Raw genomic sequence first — 20,604 nt, 5'->3', positions numbered from 1 at the left:
CCTCTTTCAGCGCTACCATCCAGGACACAGCTCGTTGGGACCCTCCACCTGTCCATGGCCTTCCTCCTGCTCCACAGCAAACCATCAGTCGTCCTGGGCCAAAGTAGTTGTCCGTGGTCACAGGAGAGACTTTGACGGGGCTCCCTTACCCCCTCGTATAAGCCTCTCCAACCGCTACGCAACTCTGTCAAACGACAGCTCGGTCCATCCAGCTGATGCTTCTGTGGTCTGGACTCGTCCTGATCTGGACCATTTTCTGAGGACGTCTGCTGACACTGCTGCTTCATCTCTGCTCGTGGGCCCCCCCCTCAGTGGTCAGATTGCTGATGCTGACCTTCTGGTTTGCGTTTGTGTGTTCAGGTTGTTGCTGCTGACCTTCTGGTTTGCGTTTGTGTGTTCAGGTTGTTGCTGCTGACCTTCTGGTTTGTGTTTGTGTGTTCAGGTTGTTGCTGCTGACCCTCTGGTTGTTGTTTGTGTTCAGGTTGTTGCTGCTGACCTTCTGGTTGTTGTTTGTGTTCACATTGCAGCTGCTGACCTTCTGGTTTGTGTTTGTGGGTTCAGGTTGTTGCTGCTGACCTTCTGGTTTGTGTTTGTGGGTTCAGGTTGTTGCTGCTGACCTTTGGTCCATCCTTCCCTCACTTTAAAGTCCAAGATGAAGATGCTGCTCTGATCCCTGCAGACATGGATGACCGAGTGTCTCACACCTGGTTCAGGTTCCTGCATCTGCTCAGGTAACACTCACTACCGGTATTGACATCAAACTGTTTTTTCTTTTTTGAAACTTTGTATTTATTTTGCATTTTTTTTACATAAACAAAATCAACTGCACAACAAAGCAAGTTTCCAAAATGGCAATTTGGGGAGGTGAAAAATAAAGTAAAATAGAAAAATCAAATAAAATCAAATAATAAAAATGATAAATGGAAGTGGGGCACACTCTCTGGAGGGTCACTTTTCAGCCAGTTTCTTGTTATGGCCTTTTTACATGCCAAGATCAATATTTTGAAAAGATACAGGTCTTTCTTTTGAATAGTACCTTCTGGAGTCAAACCCAGGTACAGTGTCCGGGGGTCCCTGGGTATCCTGTAGGAAAAAATCTCTTCCAGAATCTGAACTACTCTGCCCCAGAACCCCTGCAATTTTAAACATGACCAAATATACATGCGTGTGATTGGCACTCATCTGCCCACATTGTCTCCAGCATCGCTGCTGTTCACCTATTTGTTTATTTTTTTATTTTTTTATCACTCAAATTTTATAAATTTTTTTGATATAACAGGATAGATCAACAGTGTCAGTGGGTTACATGCCTTTATGATACATTAATTGAATGACTTTAATTTCATTCAGTCTCTAGCGGTGTCTCTGTAATGAGACTTGCACTCTGTCCATTTGTCCCATTTCAAATTAAATTCAGCTTGTTGGAATCTCAATATATGAGTAAGTCTTTCCATGTCGAGGATCCCCTCAACTGTGTCCAACCAGTTGTCCAGGGTGGGAGAGTCCTCTCTGCACCACTTTCTGGTGATTGCCTTCTTAACCACAGCTAATAGTATGTTTGACCAGGTATCCGTCCTCACTTTGCACATTTTCCCTTGTCACGTTACACAAGTATAAAATCTCACATGACTTTGGTAGTTCATATCCCAGTATATATTTTTTTCAGTTCCACCCATACATCATTCCAATAATTTCTCATTTTAGTACATTCCCAAAATCCATGAGTATGATCTGCGTTCTGCTCCTCACACCGTCTCCAGCATGTTTGTTTTGTATGTGAAAAAGTGCTTTTTGTTTTAGGAGTAATGAAAAACCTGATTATATTTTTCCAGCAAAACTCTTTCCACATCCTGGAGCTAGTGGTGGTTCGCTGTACATCACATATATTACACCAGTCGTCTTTAGTTAGTGGTATTTTACTCTCCTTTATCCATCTGTCTCGAATATACAGTGTAGAGGTTCCTCTGTTCTTCTATAGTCCCTAGTACAATGCTGAAATCACTCTTCCAGTATTATTTCTATATGCATTACACAGTGTTACAGTCACTTTGTTCAGCTCCTGGGGAAGATCTGGTTTTATTTCTTTCTCAAAGAAATCTGTAACTTGAAAATACCTAAATTGATCATAGCCCTCCAAGCCACATTCCCTCTTCAGACTCTGAAAGCTTTTAATTTTGCCCCTATCAATTATTGTACATAACGCTGTGATGCCCTTATTTATCCATTGTTCAAAACTGCTGTCCATTTCCCCTGGTTTAAATTTAGAGTCATAGGCCACCCAAGTCAACATTTTTCCCTCTCCAAATTGTACTTAATTGTACTTGGACTGACCACTGTAAACCAGCTTTCCAGAGTGAATCTAGTGATTGAATCAAGCGTATTCTAATTTTTCTTAAACATATCCCTGTTTGCTACCATGCTTTGGATATGACATCCCTCTGTTCTTAATTCAATATCTTTCCACCTTGCAGTATATTCAGAATCACACCAATACACCAAAGGAAGATTTCTATTCTGGAGCTAAAGTCTAATGACATCACCGACCACTTCTCCATATCTTTTTGAATTTCCTGATTTAGACCCCTGTAATTAGTTTTATACAGTTGTTGTGCTCACATCACACGAGGCACCATAATGTAGTGCTTCATGCAACAGTAATAGGGAGTTTTGGGTTAAATTTGGCTATCAATAATAATTAATGATTATCAGGGACAATTATTAATTATCATTACTAATAAGATCCAATTTACATTAGATCACCTCGGGGCACCACCCTTGAAGAAGGGAAAATATAGCCAATTCACCAAATCAGTCTTAGAAAAGGTACTAAACTGTTTGTAACTCTGATTAATAATTAACTTAATAACTACAACCAATATCACCATAACAGCTAGTAATGGTCGAAGGATTTTGGAGCTCTTGACAGAGTCGAGGTTGGCAACATTCACTCTTGTACAATATTAAATAGACAACATGTGGGTTAAAAAGTCTTTTATTCAACACAAAGATGAAAACACACTAACTAATATGTACTATATACAGGTGTGTGTGTGTGTGAGTGTGTGTCTGGCAGAACAAAGAAACAATGGTGGTCACTGATATCACATGTGGGTGTGATATGCTCAAGGAGTGTGTGTGTGTGTGTGTGTGTGTGTGTGTGTGTGTGTGTGTGTGTGTGTGTGTGTGTGTGTGTGTGTGTGTGTGACGTGATGCCAGGTTATAGAAGATGGTTTGTTGCATGCAAAGACCCTGAGTCTGTGTGAAGCATCATTCGACTAACGTCGAATAAGCCATCTAGGAAAGCAAACTACCAATAACCTGACCTGAGATCACACTAACACTCCAACAGTGGACACACATAAATTGAACACACATGCATTACATCAACCAGAGTTTAAAGTCCTGTGCTTAGCCGTGCTACGCTATGCTATCTAAGCCCAGTTCAACGTTACCAGTCTTTGAAGAAAAGGTGCTGGTGGTTGCAGGAGAACGTTGGGATTCCAATGGTGAATGTTGTTCTTGCTGTGCAAGGACTGATGAAAGTCGGCAGAGGAGGAAACGGTTCGCTCCTTTCCTTTGCAGGGATAGCAGCTCAGTGCTAACTTGCTTGGTGTTCCTCAGATTGTGAAGTTAGCCGGCAAGCTTTGCGTCGTAGCTGCTGGTGCTAACTGATCAGGAATACTGACAGGACCTCGTGCCGCTGCAGTGAGGAGAAGTTCTTTGGGCCTGCTGCAAATGAAGCTTGCAGCTCTCCGCAGCTGTTAGGCCCAGAAGAAGAGATCTTGAGGGCAGGCATCTTTAATTTTTATCTGGTATAATTTCCGTCTAGCTTTCTTGTGATATGCTGTTTGAGATATTAGTTTTACCTGCATAACTGCTTTCATGACATCCCAAAGAGTAGTTGCATCCACTTCCCCGTTGTCATTCTCTTTCCTGTATGTATTTATTTCTATTTTAATGTCCTCAACCATTCCTGGATTATTTAGTACACTAACGTTTATTCTCCATACTGTGTTCCTTTTCCTGCTGTTCATATTTAGTGTCAGGTGGAATGCAATGGTCCGATAAATCTGCTACTCCTATCTTGCATTCTTCTATTCTGAATCTATCAACTGTATTCATAAGAAAACAGTCTATCCTCGTATACACTGAGTGAGTACATCAAATTCCTCTCGAGTGAATGTAGCTCCCTCCAGACGTGTAATTTCCAGATCTGTCAGTACAGTATTTATATATCGAGACACTTGTATTTTGCTACTTTTCTTTGTACTAGTGGTATCCAGATTCTGATCCTGTTCTGTTGAGATCCCCTCCACAAATCAAAATCCCTTCTGTTTCTTGAGCAATAACCTCAAATTAATTCTTGAAGAAACACTTAACACTGTCAGGAGGTGCATAAACGAATGTAACTAGATGATTTTCAATTTTCCCCTTTCCCCAAAATGTATCTCCCTTCTTTATCTTTTATTTCCTTTAGGATTTGAGATCCTTTTGTTGCATTTGAAATCAAAATCACTTCCCCCCTTTTACTTCCCTTTTTGTATGAACTATAATACATATTTTTAAATCCCAATTTTTTTTTATTTTTCGTGCTCCTGGTCCAATTGATGTGTTTCCTGTAAAAAACTGACCTGTGACTTTTCCTTTTTTCATTTTGCTATAACCTTCCCTCTTTTCATTGGGTTGTTTAACCCACTCACATTTTAAAGACACCACTTTAAGTTGGTTATGCTGCATCTCATCCTTTCTTTGAGTTTTCTACCTCTCTCCCACTGACACTTGCTCTTCTCTCCACCTTGCAAATGTGATGTCAGTTTCTCCGGGACTAAACTGAGATGTTTGAGAAGGCCAAATTAGAAGTTTACTGTCTCCTTCTACTTTATATTTCTTAACTATCTCGTACCAAAAATGCATCCTCCAAGATTACATTTTCTCCCTTATGGTCTGTGTGTTCTTTCCCACCTAACCTGGTTTGAGGTTGAGAATTAACCATATTTAAAGGATAACTACCGTTTTTTACAACCTGGACCTTATTTCTAGCATAAAATACGATGATTTACTCACCCAGATAACTTTGGTGTCATTTGGCGTCGTTCGGACGAAATTAGATCCAGTGGAGCGCCGCGTATATCCATATAATGCGAGTGATCCGGGCACCAAAGCGCAGCCTCTATGAGCATTATCTGCCACGAAACTAGTTCATTTCACCAATATTTTGTTATGATACGCTAGTGCTATTCCCCTCTGAGCCCGGGCTCGTCTGTTATCAACATCCGCGGTCTGTAGGTTGACCTACTACCTCTGACCTGGAAGATGTCGTCTCTGAGCTGCGCGCGCACCCGCGACAGCCGGCTTGTTTACCTGTAGCTGCTACTGCTAGTTTGACCCCGGATGTTGATAACAGACGAGCCCGGACTCAGAGGGGAATAGCACGAGTGTATCATGACAAAATATTGGTGAAATGAACTAGTTTCGTGGCAAATAATGCTCATAGAGGCTGTGTGTCGCTGCCCCTACACTCGCATTATATGGATATACGCAGCGCTACACTGGATCTTATTTTGTCCGAACGACTTCAAATGACACCAAAGTTATCTGGGTGAGTAAATGATCATATTTTATGCTAGAAATAAGGTCCAGGTTGTAAAAAACGGTAGTTCCCCTTTAATTCAATGTGCTTCCACCTAGCTTGGTACTCCGGAGAACAGCAGTAGACGAAGTATCTCATCTGGGCAGCATAATAGTATTACCTTAGATTTGGTACTGCAAGGCCTCCATGGTCTTTGCCAATTTGAAGTGTTTTAAATCTTACCCTTGGTCTTGGCCCAGCCCAGATAAACCTTGGTAACTGTTTGTCCCACATTGAAAACTGTGACTCTGGGATTCTGACAGGTAAAGATAAAAAAAGGTACAGCAACCTTGGCCGCACGTTCATTTTCACTGCCTCGATCCTTGAACTAAAGTCTAACCCCAGTGTGGACCATTTTTTAATATCTTCCTGTATCTTATCATTTATTATTTTGTAGTTTATTTCCTATATTTTATCAAGTTTCTGACAAATTAACCCTAACCCAAGTATTTTATTGATTTTGCTTCCCACTTCACTTTATATTTCAGCCTAATATCTTTACTTGGTGTGTAATTAAAAGAGAGTATTTGTGTCTTAGTTATGTTCAATTTATAACTTGACTTTTGGCCATACTTGTCTAAAGTTGCCATGAGTTTAGGGAGTGTTAAATTAGGGTTTGGAGATAGATAATGATGTCGTCCACAAAGAGTCCTATTAGATGGTCCTCATTTGCTATGCTGATTCCTCTCAACTCTTTATTTTGTCTTATACTCTGTGCTATGGGCTCTATGAATATCGCAAAAAGTGCGGGGCTAAGACAGCATCCTCTGAATAGCTTAAAACTGCCTGTCAGATGGCCGTTGATTTTTATTCTAGCAGTTGGGTCTCTGTAAAGAGCCTGTATGCACCTGACAAATTGACTATTGAAGCCCAGCCTCTCTAGCACTCGGTACAGAAAGGGCCAACAGACCCTGTCAAAGGCCTTTTCCGCCTCTAAACTGGCCAGAACCGCACTTAGATGTTTTTTATTCATCTGTTCTATAATATGCAAAGTTCATCTGATGTTGTCTTGAGTTTGGCGTCCTTTTATAAACCCTGTCTGATCTTCATTAATTAAGTCGGACAGGAGATGCTCAATTCTTTTAGAGATAATAGATGTAAACAACTTGTAATCTACATTCAATATAGAGATTGGACAATATGATTCACAATTTTCTTTATTCTTACCTTCTTTTGGAATGACTGACATCAAACTGGTTTATAGTTTTTATTCATTTTGTGTTCTGGAAACATTTGTTTATCAAATTCCATATTTAAAGAGTGACGTTTATTGTTCAGCTTCATGTTTTAAAGTCACTTCATGAAAAATATTTCCATAACTCTCAGCAGTCTCTCAGTTAGACCTGTAGACAGCAGTGATGGACCTGCTGACTCTGTTCCATATCATTGATTAACAGACTGATGAAGATAAAGATGTTTTTATCTTATGTCTGTTTGTCATCCTGACATGTGTTTTCTTTGAAATCTGAGGATTAAGTTTTGTCATTTTTATTGATACTCGGGACCACCAACCACATCACTAAAATAATTCTTCTTCCAGTAATCCAGTGGAACTCAGTCGCGATGTGGTTGTTGGTTCGACTCCATCCCGTCAGGAGGAGGCATTAAGAGGAGACAGCCGGCTGCCAAAGATCTTCTTTAGAGCCATGAGAGGAGTCAGCACGCTGGTTGACGCCTTCCTGGGTACACTGACCTCTGATACCCACCTGACCTCTGACTGGCACCTTCTACACACACCTTGCACCTTCATGTATTTGTCATTTTACAACACATGGTTGTACAACAGAATGATGGAGTGTTGATGATGAGTCTCAGCCTAGGGAATGAAGCTGCTCTGTAGACTGGTGGTATGGCAGTGGATACCTCTGTATCTTTTGTCAGATTGCAGCAGGGTGAACAGACTGTGGATGGGGTGGCTGTTGTATTTCAGACATTTCACCTCACTGATGTCACTGATGCTCTGTAGATGGTACCAGAGATGTTCTGGGCAGTTTCAATCCGCCACGGTAGAGCCTCCCTGTACTGGGCCATGATGAACCATGCCAGTTTGTGATGTTTCCAGTCAGGATGTTTTCTGTTGCTCCTCTGTAAATGTTGAATTTATCCCTCCTAAGTTTCCATAGGAAGTAGATTGTTCTCTGTGCGCCACTGCAAGATTTTTGATTTCCTCCCGATATAAACTCTCATCATTGTTAATAACGTGGTGGATGATGATGGTGTCCTTCGTGGTTCTGAAAGCGTACTGGTGAGGGTCCAGACTGGCGGGGATATTGTCTGATAACACTCTGCTGTAAGACATGTTAAAAATGGCAGTAATAACATGAGCTAATTGATCGGCTCATGTTTTTAGTACAAGGCCAGGTAAATTATCTGGACCAGCAGCGTTATTTATATTCACTCTCAGCAGGAGTTTAATGACAGTGTCCGATCCTCTGGAGGAGGAGCAGACTTCACAGCTGAGTCTGTGTTGAGGGGATCAAAGCGAGCATTAAATGTGTTCAACTCATCCGGCAGCGTGGCCTCACACATGATCCTGCTGCTGTAGCCTGTGATGTTCTGGATCTCCTGCCACATATCTTTAGTGCTGTTGGTGTTGAGGTCCTCTCCAGTCTCTGATGATGTCTCCTCTTTGCCTCCTTGATGCCAGCTTTCATCCTTACAGGCTGGGCACACTGGACGCCTGTGTACCGTGTGGTGGCTTTGTTACCAAGCTGCTGCAGCTCACTCGCGTGTTTGTGTTCAGATAGGCCATGTTGCAGCTGCGTTGCTGCAGCTCCTACCCCTAGCCTTAACCAGAACCCTAACCCTAACCCTAGGGGTAGGGATAGGGAGTGCACAGGAAAGTAACTGCCCCTCACCTGTTGTGTGTATTCTCTTCATGTCTGTGGCATATTCTACAGACATTAAAACTGTTGTAAAACGCTGGTATGATGTCCATATGACTGTCAACAAGTCGATTTCAGGTCGATTTTTGCTGAGAACTGCATGCGTGCCGAATCTCTAGATCAGGCATGTCCAAACTATTCCACAAAGGGCCGTGTGGCTGCAGGTTTTCGTTCCAACCACCCAAGAGCACACACTTTGACCAATCAGCTGTCTGAAGACTGAGATCAGCTGATTACATGAGTCAGGTCTGGTGTGCTGCTGCTTGGTTGGAAAGAAAACCTGCAGCCACACGGCCCTTTGTGGAATAGTTTGGACATGACTGCTCTAGATGATGTGACGCAGCACGTCTCAGGCATCCAGTGTGAACGGTTTAACCTGTGAACATGGACGCCGAAATGAAAAGCGAGAGGTAACGTAGTAACACTACACACATCTCCAGTGTGCCCAGCCTGGTACTCTGGTGGTGATGTAGTACGATTCCTTGTCATCTGACCGAAAGGCAGCTTTTTTGGCTCTGAAAAGAGTTAGGGTTAGCTCTCCACTCATTTAGGCCTTCTGGTTAGAGAATGTTCTTACTGTTTTTGTGATCACCACATCATCAACACTTGCTGATATATGATGTAATGATGAAGATGTATATTCCTCAGGACTGATGTTGTTATCTTACATGGCAGCATCTCTGAACATGTGCCGGTCTGTACACTCAAGACAGTCCTGTAGGGCTGCTAACAGGATAATACAATTTTACAGCCTCAATATGATTTTTATTTTCACCAATATGTGAGCAACGTATTATGTAATTCATGTGAAGAGTGAATGTTGTGTTTCTGCAGGTGTGACTGTGGTCAACAAAGAACCAACAGAGCCGCTGCTGTCAAACGCCGGTATTCACACATTACACATATACGCTGGACTGGTGCTATTGTTGCTGTTGTTGTTGTTGTTGCTGTTGTTGTTGCTGCTGTTGTTGTTGCTGTTATTGTTGCTGCTGTTGTTGTTGTTGCTGTTATTGTTGTTGCTGTTATTGTTGCTATAATTGTTGCTGTTGTTGTTGCTATTATTGTTATTATTGTTGCTGTTGTTTTTTCTGCTGTTTTTGCTGTTGCTGTTATTGCTGTTGTTGGTGGTGGTGTTATTGTTATTGTTGCTGTTGGTTGTTGTTTGTTGTTTTTGTTGCTGTTGTTGTTTTTGCTGTTGCTGTTATTATTGTTATTGTTGTTGTTGCTGTTATTGTTGTTGTTGCTGCTGTTATTGCTGTTGCTGTTGTTATTGTTGTAGCTGTTGTTTTTGCTGCTGATTTTGTTGCTGCTGTTGTTGTTGCTGTTGCTGTTATTGTTGTTGCTGTTGTTTTTGCTGTTGCTGTTATTGCTGTTGTTGTTATTGTTATCGTTGCTGTTGTTTTTGCTGCTGTTGTTGTTTTTGCTGTTATTGTTGCTGTTGTTTGTTGTTGTTGCTGATGTTATTGTTGCTGTTATTGTTATTGTTGTTGTTGTTGCTGTTGTTGCTGTTATTGCTGTTGCTGTTGTTGTTGCTGTTGTTGTTGTTGTTGCTGTTATTGTTGTTGCTGTTGTTGCTGTTATTGTTGTTGCTGTTGTTTTTGCTGTTGTTATTGCTGTTGTTGTTGTTATTGTTGCTGTTGTTTGTTGTTTTTGTTGCTGTTGTTGTTGCTGTTGTTTGTTGTTGTTGTTGTTGCTGGTGTTATTGTTGCTGTTATTGTTGTTGTTGTTGCTGTTATTGTTGTTGCTGTTGTTGTTGTTGTTGTTGTTGCTGCTCTTATTGTTATTGCTGTTGTTGTTGTTGTTGTTACAATTATTGTTCTGTGTTTCACCAGGACTACCACAAAAGATCCATTTCAGAGACCGGTTGCCTTCTCTTGGTAAACCACATTAACCCAAACTGATCAGGTTAATCTAATCAATGAGCTAATCAGAGGGCAGCTGTTTGAGTCATCTGGCAGCAGAACCAGAACCAGAGTCTGTTCTGGTTTCTGTTGGATCAGTGCGGCAAAAATATTTGATCAAAGTACATTTAATTGATAAAGGCGATCAAACCTAAACATTCAGTGTCACCTCTGACATGTAGTTCTCAGTTTGTTGTATTCACCTGACCTCCTCCCAGGTGTTGCTGTGACCAGAAGCCCGTTCAAAGACCGCCTCCCCTCCTACGGTAAGCCCTGCCCACCTGCCTCCCTACCCCTATTTATTGGGGGTTTTGATCACCTGTTCTCTGGGCTCCTCAGGTCTGTCTCGACCTCGTTCTGGCAGTGCCCCGCCCACCCCTGTGAACATATTGAGCATGCTAAGTGCCCTTCCCTCCACCACCTCCCCCCCTCCACACGGCAGGCGACTAAAACCTGCAAATGTTTCCAAGGCAACCAGCAGACCTCCTACGGTGGGCTGAATCTGCTTACCTGTCCATGAGTCTTTACTTGCTCAGGTACACTTTTGATAACTAACAGGCTTCATTCTTCTCCCCCTCAGACATCTTCCTCCCCCCATCACTGGAAGACCTCCTCCCAGCCACCACCCTCCTATACCCATCTGTGCTCCTCCCCCCGACCCTCCCCCTCCCCCCTCAGGTGTAACGTGGACTCCCTCCTTCACCTGTTCGGCTGCTGGCTGTTTGATGCTGCGCTGACCAAACACAGTCAGTACTCCACCAAGTACACACACAGTACTACACACAGTACACTCAGTACTACATACAGTACATAGAGTACACACAGTACTAAATGCATTACACACAATACTACTTACAGTTCACTCAGTACTACTTAAAGCTTGCACATTACTGCATACAGTTTACTCAATACTAAATACACTACACACAGTACTACACATACTGCATGTACAGGTAGTACAGGTACTTCATTCTCTGTGTACTGTTATTGTACAGCAGGTCACCATCTACCTGATGAACTTTGTGTCTCTCCAGCTGGTCACTGTGATGTAACTGTGATGTCAGACAGGTGGGCGGCTGGTCGAGCCGAGGCCTGCGGGACGCTCTGCAGAATCTTCACCTGTAAAAAAACTGCAGAGGACATCCTGCCTGTCTACCTGTCCAGGTACATGTCTGTCTAACTGTACAGGTATGTTTGTCTACCTGTCCAGGTACATGTCTGTCTAAAGGGTCGGATATACTACTCCAACTACGTAATAAGTAAAATTATTCTCGTCTTGATTGCGAACTGGTCAAACTCTTTCGTAAGTAATTCCGGAAATGATGTTTTTAGAGGACCAATCACAGCCCTTGCCGTCTCCGTTTCCCCTCAACAGAGTGACGGACACTTAAAAAATATTTCATGCGCCCAGAGAGTACGGAGAGGGTCTCCGACAGGCTCTCCGGCGACGGAGAGGGCTCTCCGTGTCCGTGTACAGCACTTTCCACAGTAGTATAAATTGGCCTTAACTGTACAGGTATGTCTGTCTACCTGTACAGGTATGTCTGTCTACCTATCCAGGTACATATCTGTCTACCTGTCCAGGTACATAAACTGAACAAAAATATAAATGCAGCACTTTTGTTTTTGCTCCCATTTTTCATGAGCTGAACTCAAAGATCTAAAACATTTTCTATATACACAAAAGAACCATTTCTGTCAAATATTGTTCACAAATCTGTCTAAATCTGTGTTAGTGAGCACTTCTCCTTTGCCGAGATAATCCATCCCACCTCACAGGTGTGGCATATCAAGATGCTGATTAGACAGCATGAATATTGCACAGGTGTGCCTCAGGCTGGCCACAATAAAAGGCCACTCTGAAATGTGCAGTTTTGCTTTATTTGGGGGGGTCTGGGGGGGTCAGAAAACCAGTCAGTATCTGGTGTGACCACCATTTGCCCACCAGAGCTGTTGCCCGTGAATTGAATGTTCATTTCTCCACTATAAGCCGTCTCCAAAGGTGTTTCATACAATTTGGCAGTACATCCAACCGGCCTCACAACCGCAGACCACGTGTAACCACACCAGCCCAGGACCTCCACATCCAGCATGTTCACCTCCAAGATTGTCTGAGACCAGCCACCCGGACAGCTGTTGCAACAATCGGTTTGCATAACCAAAGAATTTCTGCACAAACTGTCAGAAACCGTCTCAGGGAAGCTCATCTGCATGCTCGTCGTCCTCATCAGGGTCTCGACCTGACTGCAGTTCGTCATCGTAACTGACATGAGTGGGCAAATGCTCACATTCGATGGCGTCTGGCATGTTGGAGAGGTGTTCTCTTCACGGATGAATCCCGGGTTTCACTGTTCAGGGCAGATGGCAGACAGCGTGTGTGGCGTTGTGTGGGTGAGTGGTTTGCTGATGTCAACGTTGTGGATCGAGTGGCCCATGGTGGCGGTGGGGTTCTGGTATGGGCAGGCGTATGTTATGGACAACAAACATGGGTGCATTTTATTGATGGCATTGTGAATGCACAGAGATACGTGACGAGATCCTGAGGCCCATTGTTGTGCCATTCATCCACGACCATCACCTCATGTTGCAGCATGATAATGCACGGCCCCATGTTGCAAGGATCTGTACACAATTCCTGGAAGCTGAAAACATCCTAGTTCTTGCATGGCCAGCATACTCACCGGACATGTCACCCATTGAGCATGTTTGGGATGCTCTGGATCGGCGTATACGACAGCATGTTCCAGTTCCTGCCAATATCCAGCAACTTGGCACAGCCATTGAAGAGGAGTGGACCAACAGGCCACAGGCCACAATCAACAACCTGATCAACTCTATGCGAAAGAGATGTGTTGCACTGCATGAGGCAAATGGTGGTCACATCAGATACTGACTGGTTTTCTGAGCCCCCCCAGACCCCCCCAATAAAGCAAAACTGCACATTTCAGAGTGGCCTTTTATTGTGGCCAGCCTGAGGCACACCTGTGCAATATTCATGCTGTCTAATCAGCATCTTGATATGCCACACCTGTGAGGTGGGATGAATTATCTCGGCAAAGGAGAAGTGCTCACTAACAACGATTTAGACAGATTTGTGAACAATATTTGACAGAAATGGTTCTTTTGTGTATATAGAAAATGTTTTAGATCTTTGAGTTCAGCTGATGAAACATGGGAGCAAAAACATATTTTTGTTCAGTGTATATGTTTACCTGACCTGGTACATTACCTGTCTACCTGACCGAGTACATTGCCTGTCTACCTGACTGGGTACATTACCTGTCTACCTGACCTGGTACATTACCTGTCCACCTGTCCAGGTACAGACTCCTTGTAGTCTCTGTGCTGGGGGTTGTGGGCGCAGTCAGTTTACCTGGTCAGACTCTGTATCAGCTGGTGATATTTTGCTTCCTGTTTGTTTTTTCTTTCTTTCTTAAAGATCTTTAAGATGTGTGGGTGTGTTCTCTCCTCCTCACTCTGACCTGCAGGTTCTACCTGGTTCTCCTGCAGGGTCTCCAGGTGTCAGAGGAGGCATGTCCACTTGTTCTGGCCTCCATCCTGCTGAACTCCACCTGTCTGTTCTGCTGTGACCTAAAAGGAGTCAACCTGCTGCTCCCCCCGTTCATCTCAGCTGTGGAGAATGTGCTGCTCAACAGGTAAAAGTACTGCGAATATTACAATAGTACTTCTGCAGACTGGTGTGACTGCAGGTAAATGTCTCTTTCTCTTCTGTGTGTCTGTGTCTCTCGCCCAGAGATCTGTTGAGGTTTAAGAATTTTGTGAGTCTGGTGGATTTGAGACAAGCCTCCATCTTTATCTTGCTCTCCCTTCTGCCCCTCCCACAGCACTTTCCCTCTGTCCAATCAGAGGTAAGCTTCTATCCACCTCACATTTGAATTAACAAATTCCATCCATAACCACAGCTGTGTGTGTGTTCAGGTGTTATTAGATGGGCAGTTCAGTGATGATGATGTCACAGCAGGTAGCTTCCAGTCTCTGAAGCCCCGCCTCATCAGTGTTCTGATTGGAGCTCTGCACACAGAGGCCGACGCCTCCAACACACAGATCATACTGGGTCAGTCACAGAGTATTGATTATTGATGATTCATCAGTAACTCATCGACTGATCTCATGTGAGAGCCTCACTCTGATGTTTGTTTTTGGCTGAAATCATTCACTCATCATGTTGATCAGTGTTCACACACACACACACACACACACACACACACACACACACACACACACACACACACACACACACACACACACCTACATACAGTCGTGTTGAAAAGTGTCCATCGCTCATAAAGAACGTGTTCATCATGTCAGTCTTCAGTTGATTCCTACAGCTCTCATGTTTCTGTGATCAATGAGTGCAACACAAACGACTTTGTCACAAAAACATTCATGACTTTGGTTCAATAATTTAATTTATTGTAATCACATACATGTTCTTCACAAGTGTATGTAAAGTTTTGACCACGACTGTATATATAAATATATATATATACATAAATATTTGTATACATACATGTGTATATGTGTGTATATATATATATATTTATATATATGTATATACAGTTGCAATCAAAATTATTCAACCCCCATTGCATTTTAGGTTTATTGGCAAAATTTAAATTTGTTCAGGCGTTTGCAATAAACAAATTACACAAGAACAGTTTAAATAGTTAAATAAAACTAATATTACAAGTCAAGAGAATTGTCCAAATCATTCAGAGAAGAGATCATTTGCACAAACAAGGAAAAGGATACAGAAAGATAGCAAAGGCACTGAATGTTCCTAGAGATACAGTTGGAAGCATAGTTCACAAGTTTAAAGTAAAGGAACAGTGGCTACACTACCTGGACGTGGCAGAAAGAGGAAGCTATCAACGGCTGCCACCAGAGTCCTGAGGAGGCAGGTGGTCAAAAACCCCCCGACTGACTGCAAAAGACCTGCAGCAAGACTTGGTGGCAGCAGGCACTGAGGTTTCAGTTTCCACAGTAAGGCGCATATTAAACGCTGAAGGGCTCCATGCCCGAACTCCAAGACGTACACCACTACTGACCCAACAGCACAAGAAAAGTCGGCTCCAATTAGCTCAAAACTATATAAATAAGCCAAAAAGGTTTTGGGATTCTGTTCTGTGGAGCGATGAAACAACACTGGAACTATTTGGGCCGATGGATCAGCGGTATGTCTGGAGGAGGAAGAATGAAGCATACGCTGAAAAGAACACCCTGCCCACAGTGAAGCATGGCGGTGGCTCAGTGATGCTCTGGGGCTGGAAACCTGCAGCGCGTGGAGGGCAAGATGGATTCTATCAAGTATCAGGAAATCCTGGGAGAAAATGTCATGCTGCCTGTGAGGAAGCTGAAGCTTGGGCGTCATTGGACCTTCCAACAGGACAATGATCCCAAGCATACCTCAAAGTCCACCAAGGCTTGGCTTCAGAAGAAGTCCTGGATGATACTAGAGTGGCCATCACAGTTGCCTGACTTGAACCCCATTGAAAATCTCTGGTGGGACTTGAAAAAGGCGGTTGCAGCACGCAAACCCAAGAATAGTGACCTGAAGGCCTCTGCTCATGAGGAATGGGCTAAGATTCCTCAGGAACGCTGCCAGAAGCTGGTGTCTGGCTATGCATCACGTTTGCAGCAGGTCATAACAGCAAAAGGGTGCTCTACTAAGTACTAAAGATGCTTGTCATGAAGGGGTTGAATAGTTTTGAGACTGCAGTAGTCATTAAAAGTGGCATCTTGTGTTGAATTTGGAGAAACCACTTGTAATATTAGTTGTGTTGAGCTATTTAAATTGTTCTTGTTTGATTTGTTTATTGCAAACAGCTGCTAGTTTGTACATTTTGCCAATAAACCTAATTTGTAGTGGGGGTTGAATAATTTTGATTGCAACTGTATGTATGTATGTATGTATATATATATATATATATATATATATATATATATATATATATATATATATATATATATATACATATATACATATATACATATATGTGTGTGTATAGTGGGAGGTACATATAGAAACTGTTGTAATTCCTACACCGTTCACCTGATTTGGATGTAAATACCCTCAAATTAAATCTGAAAGTCTGCAGTTAAAGCACATCTTATTCGTTTCATTTCAAATCCATTGTAGTGGTGTATAGAGCCAAAAAGAAGATAATTGTGTCGATGTCCCAATATTTATGGACCTGACTGTATATATTTATATATGTATATATATATACACATTATATATACACACACACATATATATATATACGTATATATGTATGTATATGTATATACAAACATATATATGTGTGTATGTATGTATGTATGTGTGTGTGTAAAGTTATACTGTAAATATTGTATAGTTCAGACATACCATGATTGTTGTTGACTGATGATTTTTATGTAGCGGCCATGTTGAACCTGGTTCAGGACTTGGCTCTGTTAGAGACTGCAGAACAAACCCAACAGGTGAGTCTGCTGAACACCTGTACTGATACACAATATGACTCACGTCCTGTGTGCAGACAGAAAACTCATCCTGAACATCATCACGTAAAAGAAATGCATCTTATTATATACAGTGATCAGCCTGCAGCACACTACACTGTCACTCTGAGTTATGTCTTATTATCAGGAAACACTAAAACGCTGCATCTGCTTTTATTTCCAGGAAACAAAGTCCCAGCAGGGCGGAGCTGGCAGACCCAGGTGGACCACAAGAACCAGTGGAACCAGAAGGACCAGAGGAACCAGTAGTTAGTTACGACTGGATTTGAATTACTTGTCAAACTAACTTGTAACATTTTGATATCATTGACGCATCATGTGGTGTGTGTGTGTGTGTGTGTGTGTGTGTGTCTGTGTCTGTGTGTCCATGTGTGTTTTCATTGCCATGGCAACCAGCCATCCTGTCAGACACAGCAGGGATCTTGTGGGTTCAGTTTGTTCGTCTGCTGACTCAGCACCTGACGGATCAGTGGAGGAATGACTCAGCAGTTTGTCTGTCTGCATTGGAAGTACTGGGAGGACTGGCCAAGGTGGACACACACACACACACACACACACACACACACACACACACACACACACCTGTAACCTCCCTGTGTTCCTGCAGGTGGAGGTGAGTGTGGAACAGAGTGAGAGGAGGCTAGCGCTCTCCTCAGTCTGTCGTTATATCGAGTTTCAGTGCAGTCGTCCTCCTCCGCTTCACTCCAGAGACCTGCACTCTATCATCGTCGCTGCATTCACCTGTCTGAATACCTGGATAACACAACACCCTGCCACGCTCGAGCAACAGGTGACTGACAGACAGGTGACTGACAGACAGGTAACTTACAGGTAACTGACAGACAGATAACAGACAGGTGACTGACAGACAGGTAACTTACAGGTAACTGACAGACAGATAACAGACAGGTAACTGACTGACAGGTGACAGACAGATAACAGACAGATGACAGACAGGTAACTGACAGACAGATAACAGACAGGTGACAGACAGGTAACTGTGTGTGTGTGTGTTTTCAGGAATGTCTGTTGGAGGTCCTGGAGATCGTTGAATTGGGGATTTCAGGCAGTAAGTCGAAACAGGAAGAGGGAGTGAGGTGTAAGGAGGGGAAAGAACTAAACCCCGCCTCTCTGAGGGTGAAGGAGGCAGCTGAGGTCACGCTGAGCTGGTGAGGAAAACAAACACACCTGTAACAGCTATGAGTCCTGTCAAAATAAGAGCAAATTTTCCTTAATAAATTGACTAGCTGTCATCTCCAGCTCCTGAATGAGTTCACAGGTCACTTCCTGTCCTCGTGTCTCAGTGTGATGCAGGTTTCGGGTGCCGTCCCTTCCCTCGGAGGCCTGCTGGATGAGGACGCTCTGATTGGCTGCTACAGTTTGAGTGACAGCAGTGTGAAGAAGTTCAGATACTTTGTGTTGGACAGCTCAGTGATCATGGCCATGCTGGAACAGCCACAGGGACCTGAAGACGGTTAGTCCTCACTCACTAAACCAGAGAGGTGAGGCAGACAGGTGAGGCAGACAGGTGAGACGGACAGCAGACAGGTGAGACTGACAGGTGAGACAGACAGGTAAGACAGAGAGAGAGAGGCTGATGTAACTCCTCCTGCCTGATCGTTTTTGTCGTCTTGCTTTTGATCATTATTTTGACCAATTAATTGATCAATAACTGATCATTTTCAGCATTTCATGTCTCTACCTGTATATTTTTGGATGATTGGTGTTGGCAGCATCGTGTCCGTCACTCGCAGTGCTGATCAGAGGACCATCAGGACATCACACCTGGACTCTGCAGCTCCACCTGCAGCCCAGAGAGGGACGAACACACACACAGGTGACTGCTGACATCATCATATTAACCCGAGTGTGTTTACAGGCTTCAGATCAGTGTTTGATCTCTCATGTCTGCAGCATTTTCTGATTCCAGGACGCCATGCTGCAGCCCAGGAGGATGCTGGGATACGATGCAGCATCAAAAATCAGCAGTTTCCTGAAAACATCGACAGAGTTCCTTCAGTCAAAGCAGATCGGAGTATTCCAGCTTTGCATGAGACAGTCACTGAGGAGGTAAGAACCTGGTCCAGCCCAGATCCAGATCCCGCTGGGAGGCCATGTTACCACTGGTAAAACTGATGATGTCATCTCTTTACCTGTGTGTATCACCTGTGGTGTTCCTCTGGGATCAGATTCTTGTCTTGCTGATGTTAATAGCTGCATGTTACAGAAAATCTGAAGCTTCATTTAAGTCAGACAGCTGTTCATACAGGTGTTCTTACAGATAGATAGATAGATAACTTTATTAATCCCTAAGGGGAAATTAGGTTATCATAGCAGCAGGTACATTCAAGTACAAATACAATCTAAATATAAGGGCAAATATAGAAACAATAAAGTATAATACAATATGCAAAAAACAATAAAGTACTGTAAACAATAAAATGCTTAAGCAGTTACAAAATAAGTTTAGCTAAGTGGAACTTAAGGTGCAAGAGAAATAAGGTGCAGTTCCATTTACAGGGATAATAATTTAAAGCGCAATAAATTATTTGTGTGTTCTTGCATTAGCGTTGTAAAGTCTGATGGCACCAGGTAGGAATGATTTCCTGTGCAGTTCATACAGGTGTTCTTACAGGTATTCTTACAGGTGTTCATACAGGTGTTCTTACAGGTATTCTTACAGGTGTTCATACAGGTGTTCTGAGAGGTATTCTTTCAGGTGTTCATACAGGTGTTCTGAGAGGTATACATACAGGTGATCCCACAGGTGATCTTACAGGTGTTCATACCTGTTAGCTGTTCTTACAGGTGTCCGTACAACTGTTCTTGCAGGTGATCTTACAGGAGTTCATACAGGTGATCTTACAGGTGTTCATACAGATGTTCATACAGTGGTTCTTATAGGTGATTCCTCCTCTGTCAGATGCAGCCACAGCTGGAGCGTCTGCAAGCAACGTTTCAGAGGCAGCGACAGGTCGAGGCTCAGCCGCAGCTGAGTGGACGGTCGGCCATCATGGCGACCTGCAGGCCACTGCCCCCTGTCACAAACTTCCAGACAGCGAGACTCTTTCTGTCCCACCTGGGCCTGCTGACACCTGAGACCCTGAAGGTACCATGGACACGCTGGAGATCGATTTATTGATTAACTGATTAATTCACACCTGTCTGTTGTCTCACCTGTCTCTTTGTAGGATCCAGGTACCAGCGGCGTCCCGGCTCAGCTGGTGTCTCTGGATTCGTCTCTTCCAGGATTCTCAGAGGATCTGAGACGTTTGGACCAGCTGCCGTCCAGAAACTGTGACTCCGCCTTTATCTTCTACATAAGAGCAGGACAGAGGACAGCTGCTGAGGTCTGTCTGTCTGTCTCTCCTGTCTGCTGTCCTTTCTGTCTCTCTCCCTGACCTGTATGTGCCTCCCAACTGTCTGTCTTTCTGTAGATCCTGAGTAACGTGGAGTCCAGCAGCAGTGTCCTGTCTCACTTTCTGGACTTCCTGGCATCTCTGGGTCGCCCGGTGGAGGCGGGGCTGCGCCAGGTTGGCAAAGTCAGCACTGACAGTTTAGGTCAGTGCTCTGGTTCATCGCCTCTCAAACACGTGATGCTCACTCACGGGACATTGACAGGGGTCAAAGGTTAACTGAGGTCTATTTGTGCTCCCTGAAGATG

The 20,604-nt window shown here is 43.4% G+C and overlaps 1 protein-coding gene across 1 annotated transcript in view; it reads left to right on the top strand.

Moving 5' to 3' along the window:
- Positions 1-20,604, top strand: part of LOC311254575 (ral GTPase-activating protein subunit beta-like) — a 38,373-nt gene that overhangs the window by 3,141 nt on the left and 14,628 nt on the right. Inside the window, exons 6-27 of the mRNA XM_084348422.1 lie at positions 603-731; positions 7,170-7,312; positions 9,349-9,399; positions 10,347-10,391; positions 10,634-10,681; positions 10,755-10,906; positions 10,996-11,161; positions 11,450-11,579; positions 13,904-14,071; positions 14,170-14,284; positions 14,355-14,490; positions 16,840-16,901; positions 17,104-17,188; positions 17,337-17,470; positions 17,548-17,730; positions 17,961-18,109; positions 18,245-18,414; positions 18,674-18,777; positions 18,855-19,010; positions 19,864-20,049; positions 20,132-20,290; positions 20,378-20,501. Of these exons, the coding sequence (XP_084204548.1) occupies positions 603-731; positions 7,170-7,312; positions 9,349-9,399; positions 10,347-10,391; positions 10,634-10,681; positions 10,755-10,906; positions 10,996-11,161; positions 11,450-11,579; positions 13,904-14,071; positions 14,170-14,284; positions 14,355-14,490; positions 16,840-16,901; positions 17,104-17,188; positions 17,337-17,470; positions 17,548-17,730; positions 17,961-18,109; positions 18,245-18,414; positions 18,674-18,777; positions 18,855-19,010; positions 19,864-20,049; positions 20,132-20,290; positions 20,378-20,501 (2,795 nt within the window). The remainder of the gene's footprint in view (positions 1-602; positions 732-7,169; positions 7,313-9,348; positions 9,400-10,346; positions 10,392-10,633; positions 10,682-10,754; positions 10,907-10,995; positions 11,162-11,449; positions 11,580-13,903; positions 14,072-14,169; positions 14,285-14,354; positions 14,491-16,839; positions 16,902-17,103; positions 17,189-17,336; positions 17,471-17,547; positions 17,731-17,960; positions 18,110-18,244; positions 18,415-18,673; positions 18,778-18,854; positions 19,011-19,863; positions 20,050-20,131; positions 20,291-20,377; positions 20,502-20,604) is intronic.

Source organism: Pagrus pagrus (genome assembly GCF_965226575.1).
Source record: "Pagrus pagrus genome assembly, chromosome: 3".
NCBI classification, from domain to species: domain Eukaryota; kingdom Metazoa; phylum Chordata; class Actinopteri; order Spariformes; family Sparidae; genus Pagrus; species Pagrus pagrus.
Note: the sequence above shows the minus strand (reverse complement) of the source record. Positions and strands in the feature narration are given on the sequence as shown.